This window comes from Aedes albopictus, chromosome 3 (genome assembly GCF_035046485.1).
Source record: "Aedes albopictus strain Foshan chromosome 3, AalbF5, whole genome shotgun sequence".
Taxonomy (NCBI): domain Eukaryota; kingdom Metazoa; phylum Arthropoda; class Insecta; order Diptera; family Culicidae; genus Aedes; species Aedes albopictus.
In genome coordinates, this window is record NC_085138.1 from 429,099,349 (window position 1) to 429,121,886 (window position 22,538).

The following is a 22,538-nucleotide window of genomic DNA, read 5'->3' on the forward strand; positions in this document are numbered from 1 at the left end:
GGTCCGGGCCGTGGCCGCGGCCGAGACTCGATAGGGCTTTTGTCGCTTCGTTCTCACTGCACACAATGCTCACCGGGCTATAGCGCCTGCGCACCAGCAATTTATGTTGCGCGAACGCACGCACAGTATGAAGCGGTTGTCATTTATTTTTGTTTTTGTTTCTGCGCACTTTCTCCAGTGTGTTTGATGTACATTCATCCAGAACTTTCTTTTGTAATTTCTACAGGAATCTGGGATTCCTCCAGCTTTTTTATGATTTTCCTTGGAGTGCTTTCTGGGACTCTCCCGTAGTTCTTTCTGGAAAACCTCTAATGAGATTCTTCTAGGAGTCCTTCCTGGTATTTCTCCAGCTACTCCGTCTGGGTTTTTGTCCTTGAGTTCTACTAAAATTTCTTCTGGGATACTTTCAAGAACTGGTTTAGAATTTTTCTCCAGAAATTCCTCCAGGAGTAGCTTCCCACAGTTTATTTATTTTCTGTTCAACGGGAAGCCCTCCTGAAGTTCCTGAGAGTGAGTCCAGGAGCTCCCCAGGCATTCCTCCAGGGCACCCCCAAAAATACCAAGGGAATTTCTTTAGAATTAGCCCAAGAATTCCTCCAGCATTTGTCGTAGAATCACCCTAGGATTTTACTGGGAATTTCTCCATTATAACTCTGGAAATTAATGCATGCTTCTCTTCAGGATTTTTCCCGAAAATTACTGAAGGACTCAAGGGATTTCTCCAGAAATTCCTGCATTAATACCTCCAGGACTTCCTCAAGGGATTCCTCCAAAAAACCCCTCCACGATGTCAACTAAAAATTCTTCCAGTAGTTCTTCCAGGAATTCACAAGACAATTTTTCAATAAATTGCTCCAAGACTTTCTCTAAGAATTCCTGCAAAGATTCATCTAGGAATTCCTCTGACGATTCCTCTAGAATTCTTTCCACGGTGTCCCCCAAGAATTCTTCCAGTTATTCCTCCATGAGTTCCTGCAGGAATTCATCCCGAAATTATACCAGGGATTCCTCCAGGAATCCCACCATAAATTCCTCCTGTAATTGATGCAGGAGATTCTCTAGAGGTTCCTCCAAAGATTCCTCTAGAATTCCTTCCAGAATTTCTCCCAGGAAATCATAAAGAAATTCATCCCAGGAAATCATCAAGAAATTCCACTAGAAATTCCATCAGTAATTCCTCCAGTAATTCCTTCAGTAATTCCTCACAGAATTTCTCTAGGAATTTCTACAGGAATTTCTTCAAAAATTTCTCCAGAAAGTACTCCAGGCATTTCTGCAAGAATTACTTCATGAATTTCTCCATAAATTATTCCAGGAATTCCTCAAGAAATTACTTCAGGTACTACTCCAGGAGTTCCTCCAAGAATTCCACCGGAAATTCCTCAAGGAATACCTCCAGAAATTCCATCAGGTGTTTTTCCAGGAAGTCTTCCTGGAAATACTCCAGGCATAACTCCAAGAATTTCTCCGTGAGTTAATTCAGGTATTCCTACAGGATTCTCACAGATGTTTATCCAGGAACTACTGCAAGATGCAAGAACTATTCCAGAACCTACTCCAGGAATTACTCCAGGATTTCCTCAAGAAATGTCTCTAGAACTTCCTTCAAGAATTCCTTCGGTTAACTTTCCGGTTCCTCCCGGAATTATCTCAGGTACAGTATTCCTTAAAGAGTTACTGCAGGGATTCCAGGAATAGCTCCAGAAACTCCGTTAGAATTTACTCCAAGAATTCCTCCAGGAATCACTCCAGTAATCCCTCAAGGTACGATGTCATCCAGGAATTTCTGTAGGAATTCTTGGAAAAAATTTTGAACGGATTCTTGATTGAAATCTTGAAAGAATTCTTGGGGGAGTTCCCGTAGCAGTTTCTGGAATAATTTCTTGTGGGAGGAACCGGAAAGTTAACCGAAGGAATTCTTGAAGGAAGTTCTAGAGACATTTCTTGAGGAAATCCTGCGTGCGTTCGCGCAACATAAATTGCTGGTGCGCAGGCGCTATAGCCCGGTGAGCATTGTGTGCAGTGAGAACGAAGCGACAAAAGCCCTATCGAGTCTCGGCCGCGGCCCCGGCCCGGACCCTGTCTCGGCCCGTAGGTTTGAATATCCCTTAAAACGGTGCCACCCAGCGGTATGATCTCGCTAAATTCCACCAGTGAGTGGGTTTGGGTGTATGGCATCTAGGCGAATTGAATCTTCACCCAAAGAAAAGGATGCCTTGAGATTGATTCATAAACATTGCGCGCAATTTGCCGTTCACTGTTGGCTCTGTCAAACGATGACCGCCGCCGCGACGCTGGACTTCGTTGCCATGCGCACGACGACCAACATCAAGCAAACGTGTAGGGTTGCCAGACAGTATTGCAATAAAAACATTGATTTATTTCACAAAATTTTGAATTCAAGATTGTGACAAAACTATGAAAGATACAATGTTGCATCAAAGGACAGTTTGGTAGCGTATCAAAAAAATGAATGTTTTGTAGAAGAACATTTCTCACATTTATCACGTTTTTCACGAGTAAACTACACCGTTCAACAGTGGTTCACGCTATGGGATGAAATTAAAAGTAACAGGGGTTTGGGACCCCAGAAGTGTCATAGTGAAGGAATTTTTGAAAAATAATGGACCGCGGCCCCACAGTTCAAAACCGAAATTTGTATGGGGAACTAGGGGTGTTCATTTCTGTAGGACAATCCTTAACCAGCCGGGACTTTGTGGCTTCAAATGGCTCGTTCTCCGAAACTAGGCCACCAAATTACAATCGGTTTGAAGCATCATCAAGGGGAAGAGTATATCTAAAGAATGATATGGTGGGGATCCCCCCTGACCCTCCCCCTTTTTGCTGCGGGCGGATCTAAGTGTGACATGATACATAATTTTCGCACATCATAATAATTTCGACTGGAAACAGTGTTTTTGAATCGCTGTTAGTGACAAATCATTATATAAATGTTGTTCCGGACCTGATGAGGCCATTTGGTTGGCACGGGTTATCCGGTGGCCACGGAACAGGTTCTGGGGACCACAGGGTCTCAGGCGGAAATGGCCAATTTTCGATGGTGAAAGAGCCCCATCATGCGACACCTCAAAATTTGCACAATTCCGTGTGTAGTCTAGAAGAACCAAAAATTTTAGTTTTACCCAACGCTGGGCACCCGGAGGCCACGGAACAGGTTCAGGGGACCCCAGGGTATCTGGCAGAAATGGTCAATTTTCGATGATGAAAGAACCCCATCATGCGACACCTCAAAATTTGCATAATTCCGTGTGTAATCCAATAGAACCAAAAATTATAGATTTACCCAATGCTGGACACCCGGTGGCCATGAAACAGGTTCAGGGGACCCCAGGGTATCTGGCAGAAATGGTCAATTTTTGATGATAAAAGAACCCCATCATGCGACACCTCAAAATTTGCATAATTCCGTGTGTAATCCAGTAGAACCAAAAATTATAGTTTTACCCAATGCTGGGCACCCGGTGGACACGGAACAAGTTCTGGGGACCACAGGGTCTCCGACAGAAATGGCCAATTTTTGATTCCAAAATAACCCCATCATGCGACACCTCAAAATTTGCACAATTCCGTGTGTAGTCTAGTAGAACCAAAAATTTTAGTTTTACCCAACGCTGGGCACCCGGAGGCCACGGAACAGGTTCAGGGGACCCCAGGGTATCTGGCAGAAATGGTCAATTTTCGATGATGAAAGAACCCCATCATGCGACACCTCAAAATTTGCATAATTCCGTGTGTAATCCAATAGAACCAAAAATTATAGATTTACCCAATGCTGGACACCCGGTGGCCATGAAACAGGTTCAGGGGACCCCAGGGTATCTGGCAGAAATGGTCAATTTTCGATGATAAAAGAACCCCATCATGCGACACCTCAAAATTTGCATAATTCCGTGTGTAATCCAGTAGAACCAAAAATTATAGTTTTACCCAATGCTGGGTAAATGCCCCCCCCCCGGTGGACACGGAACAAGTTCTGGGGACCACAGGGTCTCCGACAGAAATGGCCAATTTTTGATTCCAAAATAACCCCATCATGCGACACCTCAAAATTTGCACAATTCCGTGTGTAGTCTAGTAGAACCAGAAATTATAGTTTTACCCAACGCTGGGCACCCGGAGGCCACGGAACAGGTTCAGGGGACCCCAGGGTAACTGGCAGAAATGGTCAATTTTCGATGATGAAAGAACCCCATCATGCGACACCTCAAAATTTGCACAATTCCGTGTGTAATCCAATAGAACCAAAAATTATAGATTTACCCAATGCTGGACACCCGGTGGCCACGGAACAGGTTCAGGGGACCCCAGGGTATCTGGCAGAAATGGTTAATTTTCGATGATAAAAGAACCCCGTCATGCGACACCTCAAAATTTGCATAATTCCGTGTGTAATCCAGTAGAACCAAAAATTATTGTTCTACCCAATGCTGGGCACCCGGTGGCCACGGAACAGGTTCAGGGGACCACAGGGTATCTGACAGAAATGGTCAATTTTCGATGGTGAAAGAGCCCCATCATGCGACACCTCAAAATTTGCACAATTCCGTGTGTAATCCAATAGAACCAAAAACTATAGTTTTACCCAATGCTGGGCACCCGGTGGACACGGAACAAGTTCTGGGGACCACAGGGTCTCCGACAGAAATGGCCAATTTTTGATTCCAAAAGAATCCCATCATGCGACACCTCAAAATTTGCACAATTCCGTGTGTAGTCTAGTAAAACCAGAAATTATAGTTTTACCCAACGCTGGGCACCCGGAGGCCACGGAACTCCACAGGATCTCTGGCAGAAATGTCTTGTCCCTTGTGATTAAGGGTTAAAACAAGCTTATCAACTTTCCACTTTAATTTAGTTGTCTCTCAACCGATTCTTCTTTTTTCAAGTATGCAATTTAAATAGTATCTGGGATTGTAAGTATAATGAAATTGAATTCTACCTTATATTTTTAAGATCTATTTTCAGAAAATACTGTATCTTCCTATAAATATTTTAAAATCAGTATGCCTTCAAGAAAAGCATCTCCCGGATACATCATAGTATATGAACAGTCTTCTTGAATTTATCCTCAAGGTGTATTCGCTTCTTTTAAGTTTTTAAAAAACATAAAATAAATTCACAAAATACCGTATCTTCATATATATATATATATATATATATATATATATATATATATATATATATATATATATATATATCTTCAAAAGTTGGAATTTATATACGAGAAGTTCATTGGAACGTCACCACAAACACCAAACACGCCAAACGGAATCCTCTCTAAAATGTATTCAAGATCTAAATATTCATTCTAAGCTTTAAAGTTTCATGTAACAAAACTCTGATTTTCTGTGAGAAAATCTACGGAAGATCAAGTGTGTAAGTGTTTGCATTGTCCACTTAGAATCCGTACGCGCTGCATATTTTCTAGTGACACGCTTAGTTTACTCATAAACTATTCCTCTTTTAATGGTGAAAATTTCACCGGTTTTCGTACAACGAATCAAAAGATATACCAGAATGAAAATAAGACGAACAAAAAAATCTAGCACAAACGCCTTGAAAATTCAACATTTTCAAGCGCGACTATAGCAAAAAGCTTAAATATCGCCAAAACTATCATTTGTTACGCGCTCAAATGTTATTGATCATGACATGAGAAGATGTCCCCTGCCGATTGGAGTTCGTGTTCATGGAGAAATTTACTACGAATATCATGGCATGGCGGGTAGTCCTCCTTTGGACACCGTTTTAGTAACAACATGATGATCAACTCAAAATTGTACAAGATCTAAAGCCTCAGAAATCACTAGCAATTTTTAAAACACCGCAAAGGACCAAAGAAGATTTGGCTTGGATTCGAAAGTTGTCACTACAGTCGAAAGATTTTCAGAGGCAACGCAAAAATTGAGTAGTGTTTTTCAAAATAACTCTTCCATAGTCTCCAATATACTACATCCATTCAAACGCCCCCATTTCCATAACTGAAAAAAATACTGGTCAAAACGATTAGGAATCTAAGAAAGACAGGAAAACCGACTCCGGACACTGCACTATAAAATATGTTTCCAAAAAAGCTTGATACTACAAATTTTACAGTTAGACAACTTTTGAAGGAAGTTTACATTAGTAAAATTAAAAAATAAAAGTAATAATTTTAATGATATTTTTTCATGAAGGCGCTCTAAAATATGCATGTTTTGAAAGGTTGACATTTTCACAAGCCAGTTTATTCCAGAGATATTCGTGATTCCGTGTGTACGGATTCTAAATGGACATGATTTATGTTAAGGAGCATCCATTTAGTACGTCATGCACAATTTAGGACTTTTAGCCACTCTCCCCCATTCGTGCGAGGTTTTCGTATATTTGATATATTTTCCGAGCCCACCCTCCCCCTTATAAGCGTGACGTACTTTATGGATCCCCCCTTTCTTCTTCTATTTCCTTCCATTACTAATATCATCACTAAATGTGCTGCGATTGTTTCCTACGACGGATGTCACACAATTATGCAGCAATAATTACCGTAAAACTGGGTAACATTGATTAGCGGTGTAACTCACCTTGATTTTTGTCGTGGAATGTTCAAGATTTGATTTTTCCTGAAGAATAGTCAAGGTGATCAAAGGTTCCCCGCTGATCAATGTTACCCCGTTTTACGGTACTTCTCCCTATCAAGAATTCGATATAGATGGTAGAGAATAATGCGATAGGGTAGGTGTTCCAATATTCGCTGCCCCCAAGCAATTCTTATGGAGGGTGGTGAATACTGGAGCAGGAGTGGCAATACTGATTTATGGAGCTAAAATTTTATGAAAACTTTTTTATTCTTAATTTTTTTGAGTAAACTTAAAGCATCCAAAGCATCCAGCGTTTTCATATCATTTGGATGTGTTTTACTTTACAAAAAAATCATTCATATCGATCTATACAGCGAAAGGCTGAATAATACAGGGTGGCGAATACTGCTACATGGCGAATTCTCGAACACCAACCCTATATGGAATCATGCGATAGTGTGTGATAATGGCTTACGAGTAGATCAACAATGCAACACCGCACTGCCTAGTGCTATTCGAATCTTTGTCTCAGTCGGACTCGTGGTCGTGATTCTTCGCGCCGATAACAAAGTTACGGTTGTTTTTATTTCACAGTGCAAAAAATACGCGAATATTTTAAAGTTTTGATCATTTTCTTTAACATTAAATTAATTCAAGCGTGTCGATATCATAAAAAGTTTATTTTTTACAGAAAAAGATACAATTATTTTTAAAAGCTTAATCTCGGTTTATTTCTACCGAGATTTAGACAGCCGAACAGTACTCCGAAAGAATGAAAATGTTACTGGACATGGCCAACTTTCATCTAAAGAAAATAATTTTTGTCTAAAACAAAATTCCGTTGTAAACTTTTAAAACTCAAATATGGTTTTGTTGCATTTGATACTTTGGGCTGTTTGGTTGATGCTCAGGAACCAATGATAAAATTTTGTTTACTTTCGATAGCCTAAAAAATGTTGCGCAGTGTTTGTTATGAATTATTTTGGCTGATTACTTCTAATATTCCATGTCGTTTTAGCTGTTCTAAGTGCGTCGCTAATATAAAAAGTATTCGAAAAGAACGCTGAAATCAAACGTTGAACACAAAACGTTACTGCGTCCGAATAAAAAAACAGATATTTTTTTAATTGATTTCTAGTTCAAAAAAATTGTGTTTTAATAGTGAATTGTACAAAACAACATAAAAACACAATGCATGCCTGGTTTGGAATCTAGGAACAGATAGAAAATACTAAAATTTCTTACAAAACAACATTTTTGCACATTTTTCCAAACCTGCTTTTCAGAAACAACTCGAGAATTAAAATTCGAATTGTTATGACTTACAGAATACCATTTAAATCCAATCAGCAACTGAAGTTCTACATTTTAAGACTGAATTATTAAACACAAAAAAGTAGATTTATCACCCCACTTACGATTTGATTTGTTTTTATTGTTAAGTAAAGTTAAGTAAACCAGTTTATATAAGAAAAAAGCTTTTATATGGATTGTATCGTAAAATAATTAGCAATGTTTATGACGTTATATCTCAACACTGAATTAAATAAGTCTTTTTATTTCGGTTCTACTAGCAAATCTTTACGATTTAGTTAAATATGAGTCCAACATTTCTTTATTTTAGAATCTTAAGTATTATTGAAGTATGGATAGATTAATGCATGTCACAAAATAAAAATCTGATCAAAATTCGGTTTCTTAAAATATTTCCTCGCAATTAAATAGTTTGTAGCGAGTAAAATTTGTAATGAAAAAAATGTGGAAAAAACATCTTGTTGGGGATTACGCACACTTTATATATTACATAACACCGGTTTTCGAAATAGATATTTTCTATACAAAAAACATCATCAACTTATTATCGGACTGTAAAAAAAGCGTAAATTTAGTTCTTTGCTATAACTACTCCTCTATTATGTACATCGAATAATAAAAAAAGGTTTTTTCGCTTTGTATAATTTTAATTGACATCAACGTGATTAGATGGAACACCATCAAACTGAATACCTGAAAAATGCGTTATTTTCAGTGATTCGAAATACTTTAAAATTCAGAGGAAATTGTCCTTGGTGATCGTGAGAATTGTACCTATGTATGTATTTGCTTAATGAGCCGGATTTTTGTTTTTTCTTATACTTGCTTCCACATTTTTTTTGCAAATTAATTTTTTTGTGCCGAATTTTTAAAACATGTGTTTAGTTTTCGAGCAAAGCTCAAGTAAAATGACTATTTCTAGAAAGTTGCAGTTCGATTTCTTTTTCAATGATTTATACTATATTTCTAAACATCAAATTACTATTTTTGGGTATTTGGCATCTCAGTCTGATTTGGTCAATCAAAAACAACTATATGTTTTCTTAGTCCGACGTTTCGGTTCTTAAGGTCCAATAAATCAGACTGAGATGCCAAAAACCCAAAAATATTATCCAACGTACAGTCGATCATCCAGTTAACCGTTCAGCTATCGCGCGATCAGCCGTCCTCTGCAGCACCGCGCTGTTGCTGTGTACAACGAACGAGCTTTTTTAAGCGAGTTTTACACAATACAACAGCGCGATCAGCGAAAGGTTAAACATCAAATTACTTGTATGTTGAACCTAATCTTTTGAAGCCGTTTTCATCATTGCTAATAACTTTTCGATACAGTCCTTATACGAATGCTTTGCTCGGCAAAATTACAGTTTCTGTTTCTGAATCAGTAGTTGTACTTGAGTTCAAGTGTGCTTAGTAATAAGAATCCAAAGTGCCTAGAACTGAAATACAAAAAAAAATGTCATCGACCGAATGTCTCCACTCACCTGACTCATTTTGCTACGTCTGTGGAGAGTTTATAAGCTCCCGTGTGAAAAAGTGTTCAATTTCTGATGGAGCTAAATTAAGACAAGCATACCAAGAATATTTTGGCCTGGAAATCAAAAACCAAGACAAATATTGGGTTCCACATTTCGTTTGTCAGAGTTGTGCTGTTGGATTGCTTAGTAGGTTTTAGATAAATTGACAATTTTATTAGTAACAATATTTCAAACGCGCGTAATTTGTTGGAGTTCTGATAAACCGAACTATTTGCCATTTTGAATAATTTCCACTGTTTTTATCCGTAAATTGCCGGAAAACAATTTCCGTATGTGTTGTGGGTACAAATTTCTTCTACAGAATGTTAGTAATATAGTTCACAATTAATTGGGATGAACAACTTTCTTATCAGTTAGGTCTAGTATGTTTGCCACCATCGATGGTTTTCATATGGTAAATAGTTCGGTTTAGCAGAACCCTGACCAATTGCTTTTGAAAACAACTCTATTTTAAAGCCGTAGGTCGTACTTTAGCCCTACTATACAATTCACTATTTGAAAAGTAGAGATGCTTTCAGCCATCTAAATAATGAATTTATTTAAAAATTCTTTCTACTAGAATTAGTATAAACCTCTTTTATATAGTGGCTATGGATTTTAGGTAGGACTGAAATACGACTTGACAGAAAAGGCCGTCTTCAAAAGCAATTATGCCCTGTTGAAATTTTGATACCGCATTTGAGCTTTCTAGCTTATTTTTCAATAGAAACAAAAAAAAATATAATATGTTTTCTCTTCAAAGAACCAGCAAAAGATAGATCAGCAAGGTTGAAATTTGACAGGCCAAGAATTTGGAGTCAGCCAACTAGCCATCAAAATGACTGTTATTTTTGTTTGGCAAAAATCTTTCGCGGGAGGAACTTAAATATTTATCCAAATATTCCTTCATCACAAGCTCCAACCCTGTATGCTGGACCAAGCGGATCTGGTCTAAGTCGCACAAATGTCTCTGCAACTGGTGATGCTCGAAGGGTTTCAACTTCAGATATGGAAGAACAACAAGTGGCAGCAGCTGAACAGATCGTCGATCATACTTCAGAAAACGTTGCATCAAGTGTTAATCAGAAATTACGGCCTGTTGACAATGGCAAACCAGAGGTAAATTACTAAATGTGCTTGAAAAGCTTTAGCTAAATTTCTGTTCACTTTTTCAGATGCTTTGGCGATCTGATGACTGCAATCATCATCCAGATGATTTTTGTTACATTTGTGGTTACTTTATTACCAGGACAACAACCAAACATACATTGCGAAAAGATACCAAGTTATATGAAGCATACAAGCAATATTTCAACATCGAAGTCGAACATCAAGATAAACAGTGGGTGCCACATTATGCCTGTCATAATTGCACAAGACGGTTGCATGGTACAGTATTTAATTTAGAATGATTTTTTTATCTATACAATACTGCCATTCTAAGCGTATCTGTACCATGTTGTTTTTCAACGAGGTTGACCCATTCGCTCTAACAAAAACAATATTTTAAAATCAATGTCAGAAAGATACATAACGTTATTGTGCTATATTAAGCTATGAAACCTGATGAAAACAAAAATCCAATTAATTTTAAATGGCTTTGTAACTGAGAAAAATGCTACTTGCATTGAATTCAACATAGTTCAGATATGCTTAAAAGGGCAGAATAGACGTTCTATAACTTATTCATATGTTTACGTTTTACTGCTTTTTCTAACAAATGGTTGTGTCAGAAATCTGTTTTTATTTCACTCGAAAAATTTCTGGTATTTGAACCAAAAACAAAACAGTAGTTGGGTCTATGATGATGAATGGACCAATTTCGTTGATTCCAACACTTAGTCATAATAGAAGCCTCTTTTATATATAAAGTAGCCAATTTTATACAGCCAAGTTGTGATTCGCTGAAAGCTTTACTCATCTAATTTTCAAAAAACGACATAGAAGCATGAAATAACTAGCACATTTATTTTATAAATTAACTTTTATGAGCAAAAGATTCTGATCTTGGTGGACCATTGCTGCTTATGGTTGGACCAAATAAATGATCATGGATGAACCAACGAAACATGAAGACATTTTTTCGACTAACCTTTTCTTATTCCTTGTGAATCGCAGCGAAAATTGGACTTCAGGTCAGCATTGTCGTTCCGAAACGAATCGGTGTTGCAAGAAGTGATAACCAATTAATGTACGAGGCTTTCGGTTGGCCAAACGATCGGTAGCGGGCCGCAGATACCGCGCACGGAATCCGGATATGATATTAAAATGATGAAACTTCGGGAGCCTCGGTGTACTGGGCGAATTTCAGGACGAGCAGCTATCCATACGGTCGGGGCGCGATGGCAAAGGCTCTGTTATTTGATATAATGTACGTAGAGATCAAATATTTGCAATTTCAAAACTCTTCCACTTCATTTTGAGACCGACGAACGTTTTGAAATTGACATCGCGCGCAAAGAAAACTGTAAACAAACTAAGCCGGACCTAGTAACCAACGGTGTAATGGTTTGGTCCAACCAAGATTACACCGTTTCGGTATTTTCATAAATAAACTGCATTCAAAAATATTTCGGGGAAACGGTCCATTCGGGGAAACGGTTCATTCGGGGAATCGTTTTTCGAGGGAAAAACTTTCGGAGAAACTTCTTTCGGGGTACTGGTTTTCGGACAAATGTCGGTCAACCGCCAAAGAAGGTTAGATATTTTTGCAATAGAATAACGAAAAAAGATCAGGAAATGAAAAAGAATTTCTATGTTCTCGATGCTACAAACTGAGCATTTTTGGTGCTCCACTAGGGCTTCTAGAAAGCCTTTCTAAAACCATTAATAATTTAAATATTTGGCGGTAATTTAATTAAAACCGATGTGATTTCAATGAAGAAAGAGTCATATTTTGTCATTAGTGAGAGTGTAGTTTGAGTTTTTAAGAAAACAATACATTATTTTGGGTTTTCAAAATTGGTCCAACCATGATCAGTTTTTGGACTGGCCCATTCATCATCATCTACCCTACTTCTAATGTATTTTCCAACAATACCACAAAGAAGTCAAGATGCATGCTCTCGGTTTTTACAAGGCAGCCATTTTTTTAATTCTCTCATATATGTCTTTATTTTTTTTTTAAGATAATTTTTAATCTTTCACAGAAATGTCTTCTTGAGTGCTACTAGAGAATTGTTGAGGAATTCTTACTGAGATTTCTTAGAAAATTTTACATACTTAGTTTCGACTGTATACACTTTGAAGATGAATGCAATTGAATTCCTAAAGTAACTTTGATGTTCTGCACACCGCAAATTTTTAGCTGCCTTGTATTTGATTGGGCCGATTTTTTGGTTGTGATAAGTTTCAGGTAAAGCTAACTTCCATCCTAAACTCAGCAAAATTAATTGAAAGGCAACCCAGAGATTTCGGTGGGTGTAAAGTGATTGCCACTGGAGTTCCGAAGAAAACCACCAGGGTGATGTTTCAATGAAAGAGAATTATTGTATGAAAGAGGAATAAAATGAAATGTAACATGGGTCATTCCATACCAAATCGACAAATCGATTGGCACATGATATTCCAAGTAATGTTCAAAGTAATTTCAGCAGGTCGGAAATGGCTTATAATGGCCTCAGCTCGATTTGTAACACTCGGAGATTATCCGTTCAACCTACACACTATTTTAAAATTTTGATTATTTTTGAAAAAAATCCGTAAATCGCATTACGTATTTACTGATTTCTGATCAGCCAGGAATCATACCGCTTATCTTTTTATGTCTCTAAAAAGGTTTTTCTGTGTAGAATCTGATAAAAATAATCTCAATATGGTTTTCCTGACATTTCTCTCAAATTTATACGTTTTAATCCGATTTTGATAGATATCTCAAGAACACCCCTTTTATTTCTCGATTTTTCAATTTTAAAAGATTTTTCTGAGAGTTTCCCACTTTTTTCGCTTATTTGTACAGAGTAAAATAAGTATAACCTTCGTGGGGTATTGTAAAAGTTGGGTTTCGAGTTATCAGAAAAATTAGCTCCTATTGAATAATATTCAGTTGTTTACTTATAATAGTCATTTATTGCGTTTAACTGTTTCAAAATCAGAATCCCTTACATATATAGATGACAGTAGTCTAAAAAACAGACCAATAAATAAAAAACAATATAAATATAAATATTTTCATCATGAAGAAATCTTCGTTATTAGAGAAAAGTTATAGGATCAGCGTACCATTAAAAATCTTACGCGCCTAAATTTATCCTAACCGTAAACAGACTGTTACGGCACCGATTAATTCAGTTCATTTTAACATCATGGGTGCTCACTCCTGAAAAAAAGTACAAAAAAGACAAAACAACAGTTGAAACTTTGCCTTCAGTAGGACTAAACTGGGAGCACCATGTTGAAAGGTAGGAACTGTACCGTGTAGGCACCAAACTCTGCGCAAAACCCACTAAGCTCAAAAGTTTTTCTTCCAATACAAATTGTTTAAGAGTTCCAAAATTAACTAAATTTTCTCCCAATTACTGTTTTTTCTAGTTAACGTTACATCTAAAAATAGTGCTGAAAAGCATGAAGTCTGATGAATATTTGTCTATAATCAACTAAAAATTGACCAAAATGTCACTTAAGCCACTATGTATCTGGGGGCCCCTCAATTGAAACAGATAGTTCACAATACTGACTTTTATTTCTACTTTATCTACGGTAGAACTATAAGCACAACATCTTATTATTGTTTATCATTGTTCTATCTATGCCAGTTCATTATAGGAGTCCGTTGGGACTGTTCAGCGATTACAGGCAGTGTAGCTCAGAGGAGAATCAATGTACAATTACGACTAGAGCGTTTGTTCGAATGGTTGGGTGGAGGATGGAAAACATTTCTTTATGGTGATTTCAAAGACTAAACATTTGTCATGTATTAGAGTGAATTTTTGATAAGATCTAGAGTCTAGACCAACAGGTGCTCCTCTCACATGTTGGTCTAGTAAGTTGAAAATTCAATCCCACAACAATATCAAACTTGTTTAGGGTAGTATATTAATTATATTGATTAAATGTTTATGTAATTTAGTTTTTTTACTATTACGAATGATATGCTCGATAGGTGATATAATATATGTAATACATGACGATAATAATATTAACCAATGAATGTCATACTGTAGGTTCACATTTCCCTAAATACTCGAAGCACTACTTTAAAATTGTCTATCGTTGTTAATACAAATATTACTCTGTACAAAGAAGCGGAAAAGATGGGAAACTGTCAAAAAAATCTTTTAAAATTAAAAAATCGACAAAAAAGAGGGGTGTTTTTGAGAAATCTTTCAAAATAGGATTAAAACACATAAATGATAGATAAATTTCAAGAAATCCGTGTTGTGATTATTTCTATCAGATTCTACGCAGAAAAAGCTTTTTAGGGACATAAAAAGATAAACAGAGTGACTTCTGGCTGACCAGATATGAGTGAATGCATATTGCGTTTTACGAGATTTTTTCAAAAATAATTAAAAATTCAAATTTTGTTGTGGATTGAACGAATGATCTCCGAGTGTTAGAAATCGAGCTGAGAGTTTTTTAAGGCAGGCTCTATTCAACTAGAATATATAAATTAGTATTTGAAAGATTAGTGGCAAAAACATATGAAAAATTTGTCGATTTGACATGGAATGACCCACATTTTATTTGGATGAATACAAAATGTATCAAGTATCGTAAAACTTTAGTATGGTAAAACATGTATTTTCAACGCAATATGGTATATCAAGATAAGCACTTCAGGTTTGAAATATTTTTGGGAGAAAAGGTATTATTTATTAGTCATTTTAGAAATTTGTAAAACTTAAATCTTCTCTGAGCAGCATTACCATTTTTTAAATATTTCTATGTGTTGTATTATAGATTTACTCAGGAAAGAATGAAAACTATTTCATACTTGTCATAACAAAATCTTGTACAATTTTTATACCATCAAAAACTGTTAGCAGAATGTTTATGTTATATTTACTATTTATTGATTCCTTTTAAATTCTCAATTATTCAAATACAAATATTCAAACAAATTTCAGGTTGGTACCAAGGAGAAAACAGATTAATGGAATTTGCTGTGCCTCGGATTTGGCATTCACCTTCAAATCATCAAACCGACTGTTATTTTTGTGTTGTGAATTTGGCTAGTGGTCAAAAAAAGTCAACTTACCCTGATATCCCTTCATCACGTGCGCCAATTCCACATTCCGCTGAACGCCCCATACCTCAACGTACCTGTGAAACGGCTGTTAGTACCACTACAATATCGACAGTTAGTGGAAGTTCTGTCCCAAGTAGTGAGTCTTTACAACTTCAAGGAGGAGTGCTCAATATTCCACATTATCCGAATCAAACGGAAATAAATGATTTGATTCGTGACCTTGCACTCCCTAAAAACAAAAGCGAATTATTGTTATCTAGGCTGAAGCAATGGAGTTTGCTGGATGAATCCGTCAGAATAACATCCCAGAGAACTCGCGATGAAGAGTTTTCCTCCTATTACACCAGCGAAGATGGAATTTGCTTTTGTAGAGATATCGAGGGTGGGTATTTCTATCTATTCGGATGACAACAGCATCAAAACGAAGAAAACTGTATCTCTTTTTTTGCAGGTCTATTTTCTGAAATCGGCATTCCATTGATTGTAAGAGACTGGCGGCTCTTTATTGATGGCTCTTCAAAAAGTTTGAAGGTTGTGCTACTGCACAACCGCGTAAAAAGCGAGCAGTACCCATCTCTACCCATTGCACACTCCATTCTCCTGAAAGAAAGTTATGCCACAACAAAATTGTTATTCAACAAAATTCAGTATGAAAAATTTGGTTGGGAGGTAATAGGCGACTTTAAAATGATTGGTTTCCTAATTGGATTACAAGGAGGGTATACTAAATTCCCTTGTTTCCTGTGCCTGTGGGACAGCAGAGACACAGAGAACCACTATAAAATTAAAAATTGGGAAATCAGAGCCCAATACAAAATCGGCGAAAAAAATGTTAAAAACGATCCAGTAGTGAACATGGAAAAAATTTTAATGCCACCTCTTCATATAAAACTTGGTTTGATTAAGCAATTCGTGAAAGCATTGAATAAGGATTCGGAATCATTTAAGTTTATAACAAAACTGTTTCCGAAACTTTCCGAGGCAAAAATAACTGCCGGTGTTTTTACAGGACCACAAGTAAAAAAACTTATAAAATCGGAATCGTTTCCGAAATTATTGAATGAGAAAGAAAAGGCAGCCTGGAAAAGCTTTCGAGATATAGTTCAAGGATTTTTAGGGAATAATCGTGATCCAAGATATGAGGCCATAGTACATGAACTGATGAAAAATTTTGAAACCATGGGGTGTCGAATGTCACTAAAGGTGCACATTCTTCATTCTCATTTGGATAAATTTAAAGAAAATATGGGTGTATACTCAGAGGAACAAGGCGAACGTTTTCATCAAGATATAAAACATATGGAGCAACGATATCAGTGCCAAGCAACATCGAAAATGATGGGTGATTATGTGTGGAGTCTCATGCGAGACACAACAACGGAGTATACGCGTCAACCTATTTCGAAATTGCATTTTTAAGTATATTATAGTATGTTATTTTTCAAATAAAAATGTGTGCAAAATGTGTATATTCGAAATATATTTCCTAAAATGTCTCATTCGCATCCAAATAGCTACATTACTGGGAAGAAATCACTTAAGATATATATATATATAAGAAATATAAGAAAATGATATTTGTTCCGGCCTTATTTAATTGTGATTATTATATGTATGATTTTAGTATTAGCAAAACTATATTTAAGAATAGAATAAGAAGCAATATTCACTGTTTGATAGGAATATCTTAGACGGTGTCCAAATAAATATATATATATATATATATATATATATATATATATATATATATATATATATATATATATATATATATATATATATATATTTATTTGGACACCGTCTAAGATATTCCTATCAAACAGTGAATATTGCTTCTTATTCTATTCTTAAATATAGTTTTGCTAATACTAAAATCATACATATAATAATCACAATTAAATAAGGCCGGAACAAATATCATTTTCTTCTTTTGTCACTTTGCTGTTTGACTCGTCAAGGGGGGGACAATAATAAATAAATGGATTTTGTGAGAAAATACCCGAACAATTAGGCAAAATCACAAAACTCATCGGATTTGTTAAGGAATTTTGTGAGTAGCCCAGATTTCGTAAAAAAAAATTTCATTTTCGTTAAAATTTTATTTTTGCCCCCCCCTCAAAAATGTGAAATCTGGTCAAAATTTTGCGAGGGGGGGGGGGGGTGACATTAGAAGAAATGGAAATTTGTTCCAGCCTAATCGACAACATTCTACAAACGGGTTAAAAAAGCTCCTATGGCCGTCATTTGGTAATCTTAAAAAATCATGCTCTCTCAATGTCCTGGATGGAGCATGAATGTTCAGCATTGCCAATAGAGGACTACATTCTATATTTCCTTGCAGCAAATCAAAAATAAATAATATACGTAACATTTCACTTCTTTCGCTCAAAGTTTCTAGATTGATCAGCCTACATCTGTTTGCATAAGGCGGTAAGCCAATGGAATCATTCCAGGTAGAGATCGCATCGCATATCTAATGAATCTTCTTTGGACACTTTCGAGTATAATTTGTCTAGGAGCCCAAATTTGAATGGCATATTCCAATATACTTCTAACTAGGGATATATATATATATTTATATATATATATATATATATATATATATATATATATATATATATATATATATATATATATATATATTTATTTATTTATTTATTTATCTAGATCTCTATAGGAATAAGGAAGTTAAAGGAGAATTGTTAAAAAAATTTTTACGAACAATCTTGGATCTTTAAAGAAACTATGATGAAATTCCTGTAAACATCAATGAAAAAACATAGAATAGAGGTATCATGAAATACTTTTTTGGTATAACCGGTAGAAGCAATGCGTGAATGGTTCTCTGGAATAATATCGAATGTTTCATCTCGGAAGAACTTTAGAATAAAATAGAGAAGTTCCATGCAAAAAATCGACAACTGTTACAGGATTCCATGAACTAAAGAAACCCTAAAGGGGGATATCTGGATGAATTTATGAAAGATATTCTGGAGTTTCTAATCAAGTAGTTTTTGAAGGGCCTTTCAATGTAATGAAGAGAAACTCTGGCGTTTAGTGTAATGTGATTGGTTTCAATTACTGTTTTCAGAAAAATGATACTGTCGCTAATCGCCTGGCGACCCAAGCCCCCGGTTTGTTTCCCGGACTTTGTGCACTTCTCGGTGATTGCAAAGGCAGCGAAGAAAGACCTTCGAATCCAGGCAGAGTTCATGGTCGAACAACCAACGAAAATATAATATTTGTGAGGTTCATTGTAAAAATACGGTTTGGCGGCTGTTCGGGCTCGAAAGAAGTTGATCATCAATATTAATTTCTATTCCCGATCAGCCTAGATAGCCGTGTAGTGTCGGTAGCAGTTCCTTCAACTGGCTAAGAATAACACTACGGACCGTCTGTTCCGGTGGTAAGAGTCCACTAACAGGTGACCCCTAATTCATGGTGTCAAGCGGCTTAATGCGTACCGTGCCTAGGAATGAATGGTTAGGGGGGTCTAATAAAAACCTAGCCGCTAACGGTGCCTGTGGAGTACCAGGGCACCCTCCACAGTATTTTTGCCCTTACTGTGTTAAACGGAGCAATGACGCAGTGGACCTAATTTGTCTCCGGGATAATCGGCTACTTTTCTTAAGTCTCAATTCCGAGGCTTAACAAAAGTGGGTAAATGTATATTTTCATGACTGGAATCAAGTTTGTACAGGTAAACCTTCATCACGCAAAAGGTGCTTCTGCTGTGTTGAGTCGAAGGTTTAAAAAAGAAGGGCTGGAAGTGGCGCTAATTCAAGAGCCATGGTCCAATAAACGAAAGATTCTTGGTGTTCTGACACAAAATAGTAAACTATTTTATGATGAGCAACAAGATTCTCCCAGAACTGCTGTCCTAGTACGTAAAACGTTAAAATGTTATCCTATTACAGAGTTTATCAGAAGGGACATTGTTGCGGTCATGGTAGAGGTACCAACCACTAGGGGTAAAACTGAGATCGCTGTGGCTTCAGCTTACTTTCCTGGTGATGTTCCTGAGGTACCTCCTCCTGAGATCGCATCATTTGTTCAATTCTGTAAAGAAAACAACAAATCGTTCATCATTGGCTGTGACGCCAATGCGCATCACACGGTTTGGGGTAGTACGGATATTAACAGTCGAGGTGAGTCACTATTAGAGTATCTGTCTTCGAACAATATAGACATTTGTAATAATGGTGATAAACCTACTTTCTTAAATGCAATCAGACAAGAGGTCTTGGATCTAACACTGTGCAACGCTGCAATCTTTGACAAGATCACAAACTGGCACGTGTCAGATGAGATTTCTCTATCTGATCATAAACACATAATCTTCAATTGGAGCGGTGGAGATTATTCTAGAACTGCATTTAGAAATCCCAGGAAGACAAACTGGGATCAATATGTGGAATTGTTGAATTCGCATTCATTTACAATGGAGGAAACTATCGATTCAACCCAAAAGTTGGAATCATTTTCTCAAAGAGTAAATGAAAGTATCATCAATTCCTTTAACAGCAGTTGTCCCACCATACAATCGTCTTCTACTAGAGACGTGCCATGGTGGAACTTTAAACTGGATCGCCTAAGAAAATTTTCTCGTAAAATGTTCAATAGAGCGAAACAAACGGGAGATTGGACTCAGTATAGGAAAGCCCTGACTGAGTACAACAACGAAATTCGAAAATCTAAAAGAAAATCTTGGGTGCTGACATGTGAAAACATAAACAGTACTCCTGTAGTTGCTAGACTACAAAAAACGCTTGCAAAAGATCATGCAAATGAATTGGGAAATCTGAAGCGTGACGATGGAGCTTTTACCAAAACTCCTCGTGAAACTTTGGATTTAATGATGGAAACCCATTTTCCAGGTTCGGTTCTAAGTGTGGATTCCAATGATACTATATCTCTGGAAGGTGAAGGATGTCCTAGTATAAACTCAATGGAGTCAAATAGTACAGTAAACACCGCCTCAGATTTAGCTGATGAAATCTTCACGAAGGCCAGAGTGGAAAATGCGATAAGATCTTTTCAGCCTTTTAAATCTGCAGGAGTTGATGGGATATTTCCAGCACTGATTCAAAACGGAGAAACGGTGTTGGTTCCATCACTAATTGAGATGTTCAAGGCTAGTTTGAGATTGAGTTTCGTTCCATCAAAATGGAGACTTGTAAAAGTTATCTTTATCCCGAAAAAGGGGAAACGAGATAAAACGCATCCGAAAGCATATAGACCAATTAGTCTTTCTTCAGTTTTGTTAAAGACTATGGAAAAGGTTTTGAAGGATTTTATCAATTCTTCTTACATAAAAGAGCATCCCCTGTCTGACTTCCAGTTTGCTTATCAATCTGGTAAGTCAACGGTTACGGCACTTCACTCGCTAGTAACAAAGGTGGAAAAAACGTTTTCAACAAAAGAAATAGCTCTATGCGCCTTTTTAGATATAGAAGGAGCATTTGATAATGCCTCCTATTCATCTATGAAGCGTGCCATGGAGAATAAAAACTTCGACCAATGTATCATACATTGGATTCATACTGTGCTTGCAAAAAGAGAAATCACTTCTGAGCTGGGAAGTTCTTCTATAACAGTAAGGGCAACAAAGGGTTGCCCTCAAGGAGGAGTCCTCTCACCACTGATGTGGTCCTTAGTTGTAGACGATCTTCTAAGAAGCTTGAAGGAAAGAGGTTTCGAAGTTGTGGGCTTTGCAGACGATATAGTCATAATAGTGAGAGGAAAGTATGACGAAACTGTTTCGGAGAGAATGCAAAGGGCCCTAAACTATACACATTCATGGTGTATTAAGGAGGGCCTTAGCATCAACCCGTCAAAAGTCGTAATTGTCCCTTTCACTAGGAGAAGGAAGATCAACCTAAAAGCTTTTCGGCTTGGAGGGATACATATTCATCCTAGTGATCGAGTCAAGTACTTAGGTTTGATTCTGGATGCCAAACTGAACTGGAATGCTCAAATTGAGTCCGTGATCGGTAAGGCAACAAGTGCGTTCTGGTTATGCTCCAAAACTATTGGCAGGAAGTGGGGCTTGAAACCAAAAATGATAATGTGGATTTATACTGCCATAATCCGCCCAAAAGTGACGTATGCTTCGTTTGTCTGGTGGCCAAAAACAAAAGAGGCTACCACACAATCAAAGCTTGCGAAAATTCAACGTCTTGCGTCCATTGCTGTTACAGGAGCGATGCGAAGCACTCCATCAAAAGCTATAGATGCGATTCTCAATCTGCTACCTTTGCACGAGTACGTGCAATTAGAAGCAGAAAAGGAATTGCTGAGACTTGAACGAGTTGAAAAGTTTATGCCAGGTGATCTTGTAGGTCACCTGAGCATTTCACAATACTTCCAAAATAGGCCAGTAATGAAAATGATTAAAGACTGGATGAAACCTGTGGAGAACCATGATGTTCCTTACAAGTTGCACGAAACAACTCGTGCAGATTGGGAAGTCGGAGGTCCCACTGTTCGTCAAGGATCAATCAAATTCTATACAGATGGCTCAAAAGTTGGAATAAAAACGGGAGCAGGAATCTACGGCCCTGGAATACAAACATCAGTGGCGATGGGACACTATCCTACGGTGTTTCAAGCAGAGATTCTTGCTATTTTGAAATGCGCAAATATCTGCCTTGAGAGAAAATACAGATATGCAAATATTTGTATTTTCTCAGATAGTCAAGCTGCACTAAAAGCATTGTGCGCTTACAAATGTACTTCAAAGCTTGTCTGGGAATGCATTCTTTCACTGCGCAGGCTGTGCCAAGGGAACTCAGTAAACTTATACTGGGTTCCAGGTCACTGCGGCATTGAAGGGAATGAAATGGCAGACGAGCTTGCTAAAAGTGGTTCCAATTTACAATTTGTTGGTCCAGAACCATTCTGCGGAATATCAAACTGTACAATTAAAATGGATCT

At 37.1% G+C, this 22,538-nt stretch overlaps 2 protein-coding genes across 2 annotated transcripts in view; one reads left to right on the forward strand and one right to left on the reverse strand.

Moving 5' to 3' along the window:
- Positions 1–22,538, reverse strand: part of LOC115267983 (5-hydroxytryptamine receptor 1D) — a 322,319-nt gene that overhangs the window by 262,553 nt on the left and 37,228 nt on the right. The window lies entirely within an intron of this gene.
- On the forward strand, positions 5,210–17,107 carry LOC109407714 (uncharacterized). Its single transcript, XM_019680867.3, has 4 exons — positions 5,210–10,531; positions 10,588–10,801; positions 15,481–15,984; positions 16,054–17,107. Exons 1-4 carry the CDS (start codon positions 10,421–10,423, stop codon positions 17,019–17,021), a joined length of 1,797 nt encoding a protein of 598 aa, XP_019536412.1. The 5' UTR covers positions 5,210–10,420; the 3' UTR covers positions 17,022–17,107.

What these genes read in the sequence shown, in the direction of transcription:
- LOC109407714 (XM_019680867.3), top strand. Translation starts at nt 10,421, where the DNA reads ATGGAAGAACAACAAGTGGCAGCAGCTGAACAGATCGTCGATCATACT. An exon ending in TTGCACAAGACGGTTGCATG is followed by an intron (nt 10,802 to 15,480) that starts GTACAGTATTTA and finishes AACAAATTTCAG; the next exon opens with GTTGGTACCAAGGAGAAAAC. An exon ending in CTTTTGTAGAGATATCGAGG is followed by an intron (nt 15,985 to 16,053) that starts GTGGGTATTTCT and finishes CTTTTTTTGCAG; the next exon opens with GTCTATTTTCTGAAATCGGC.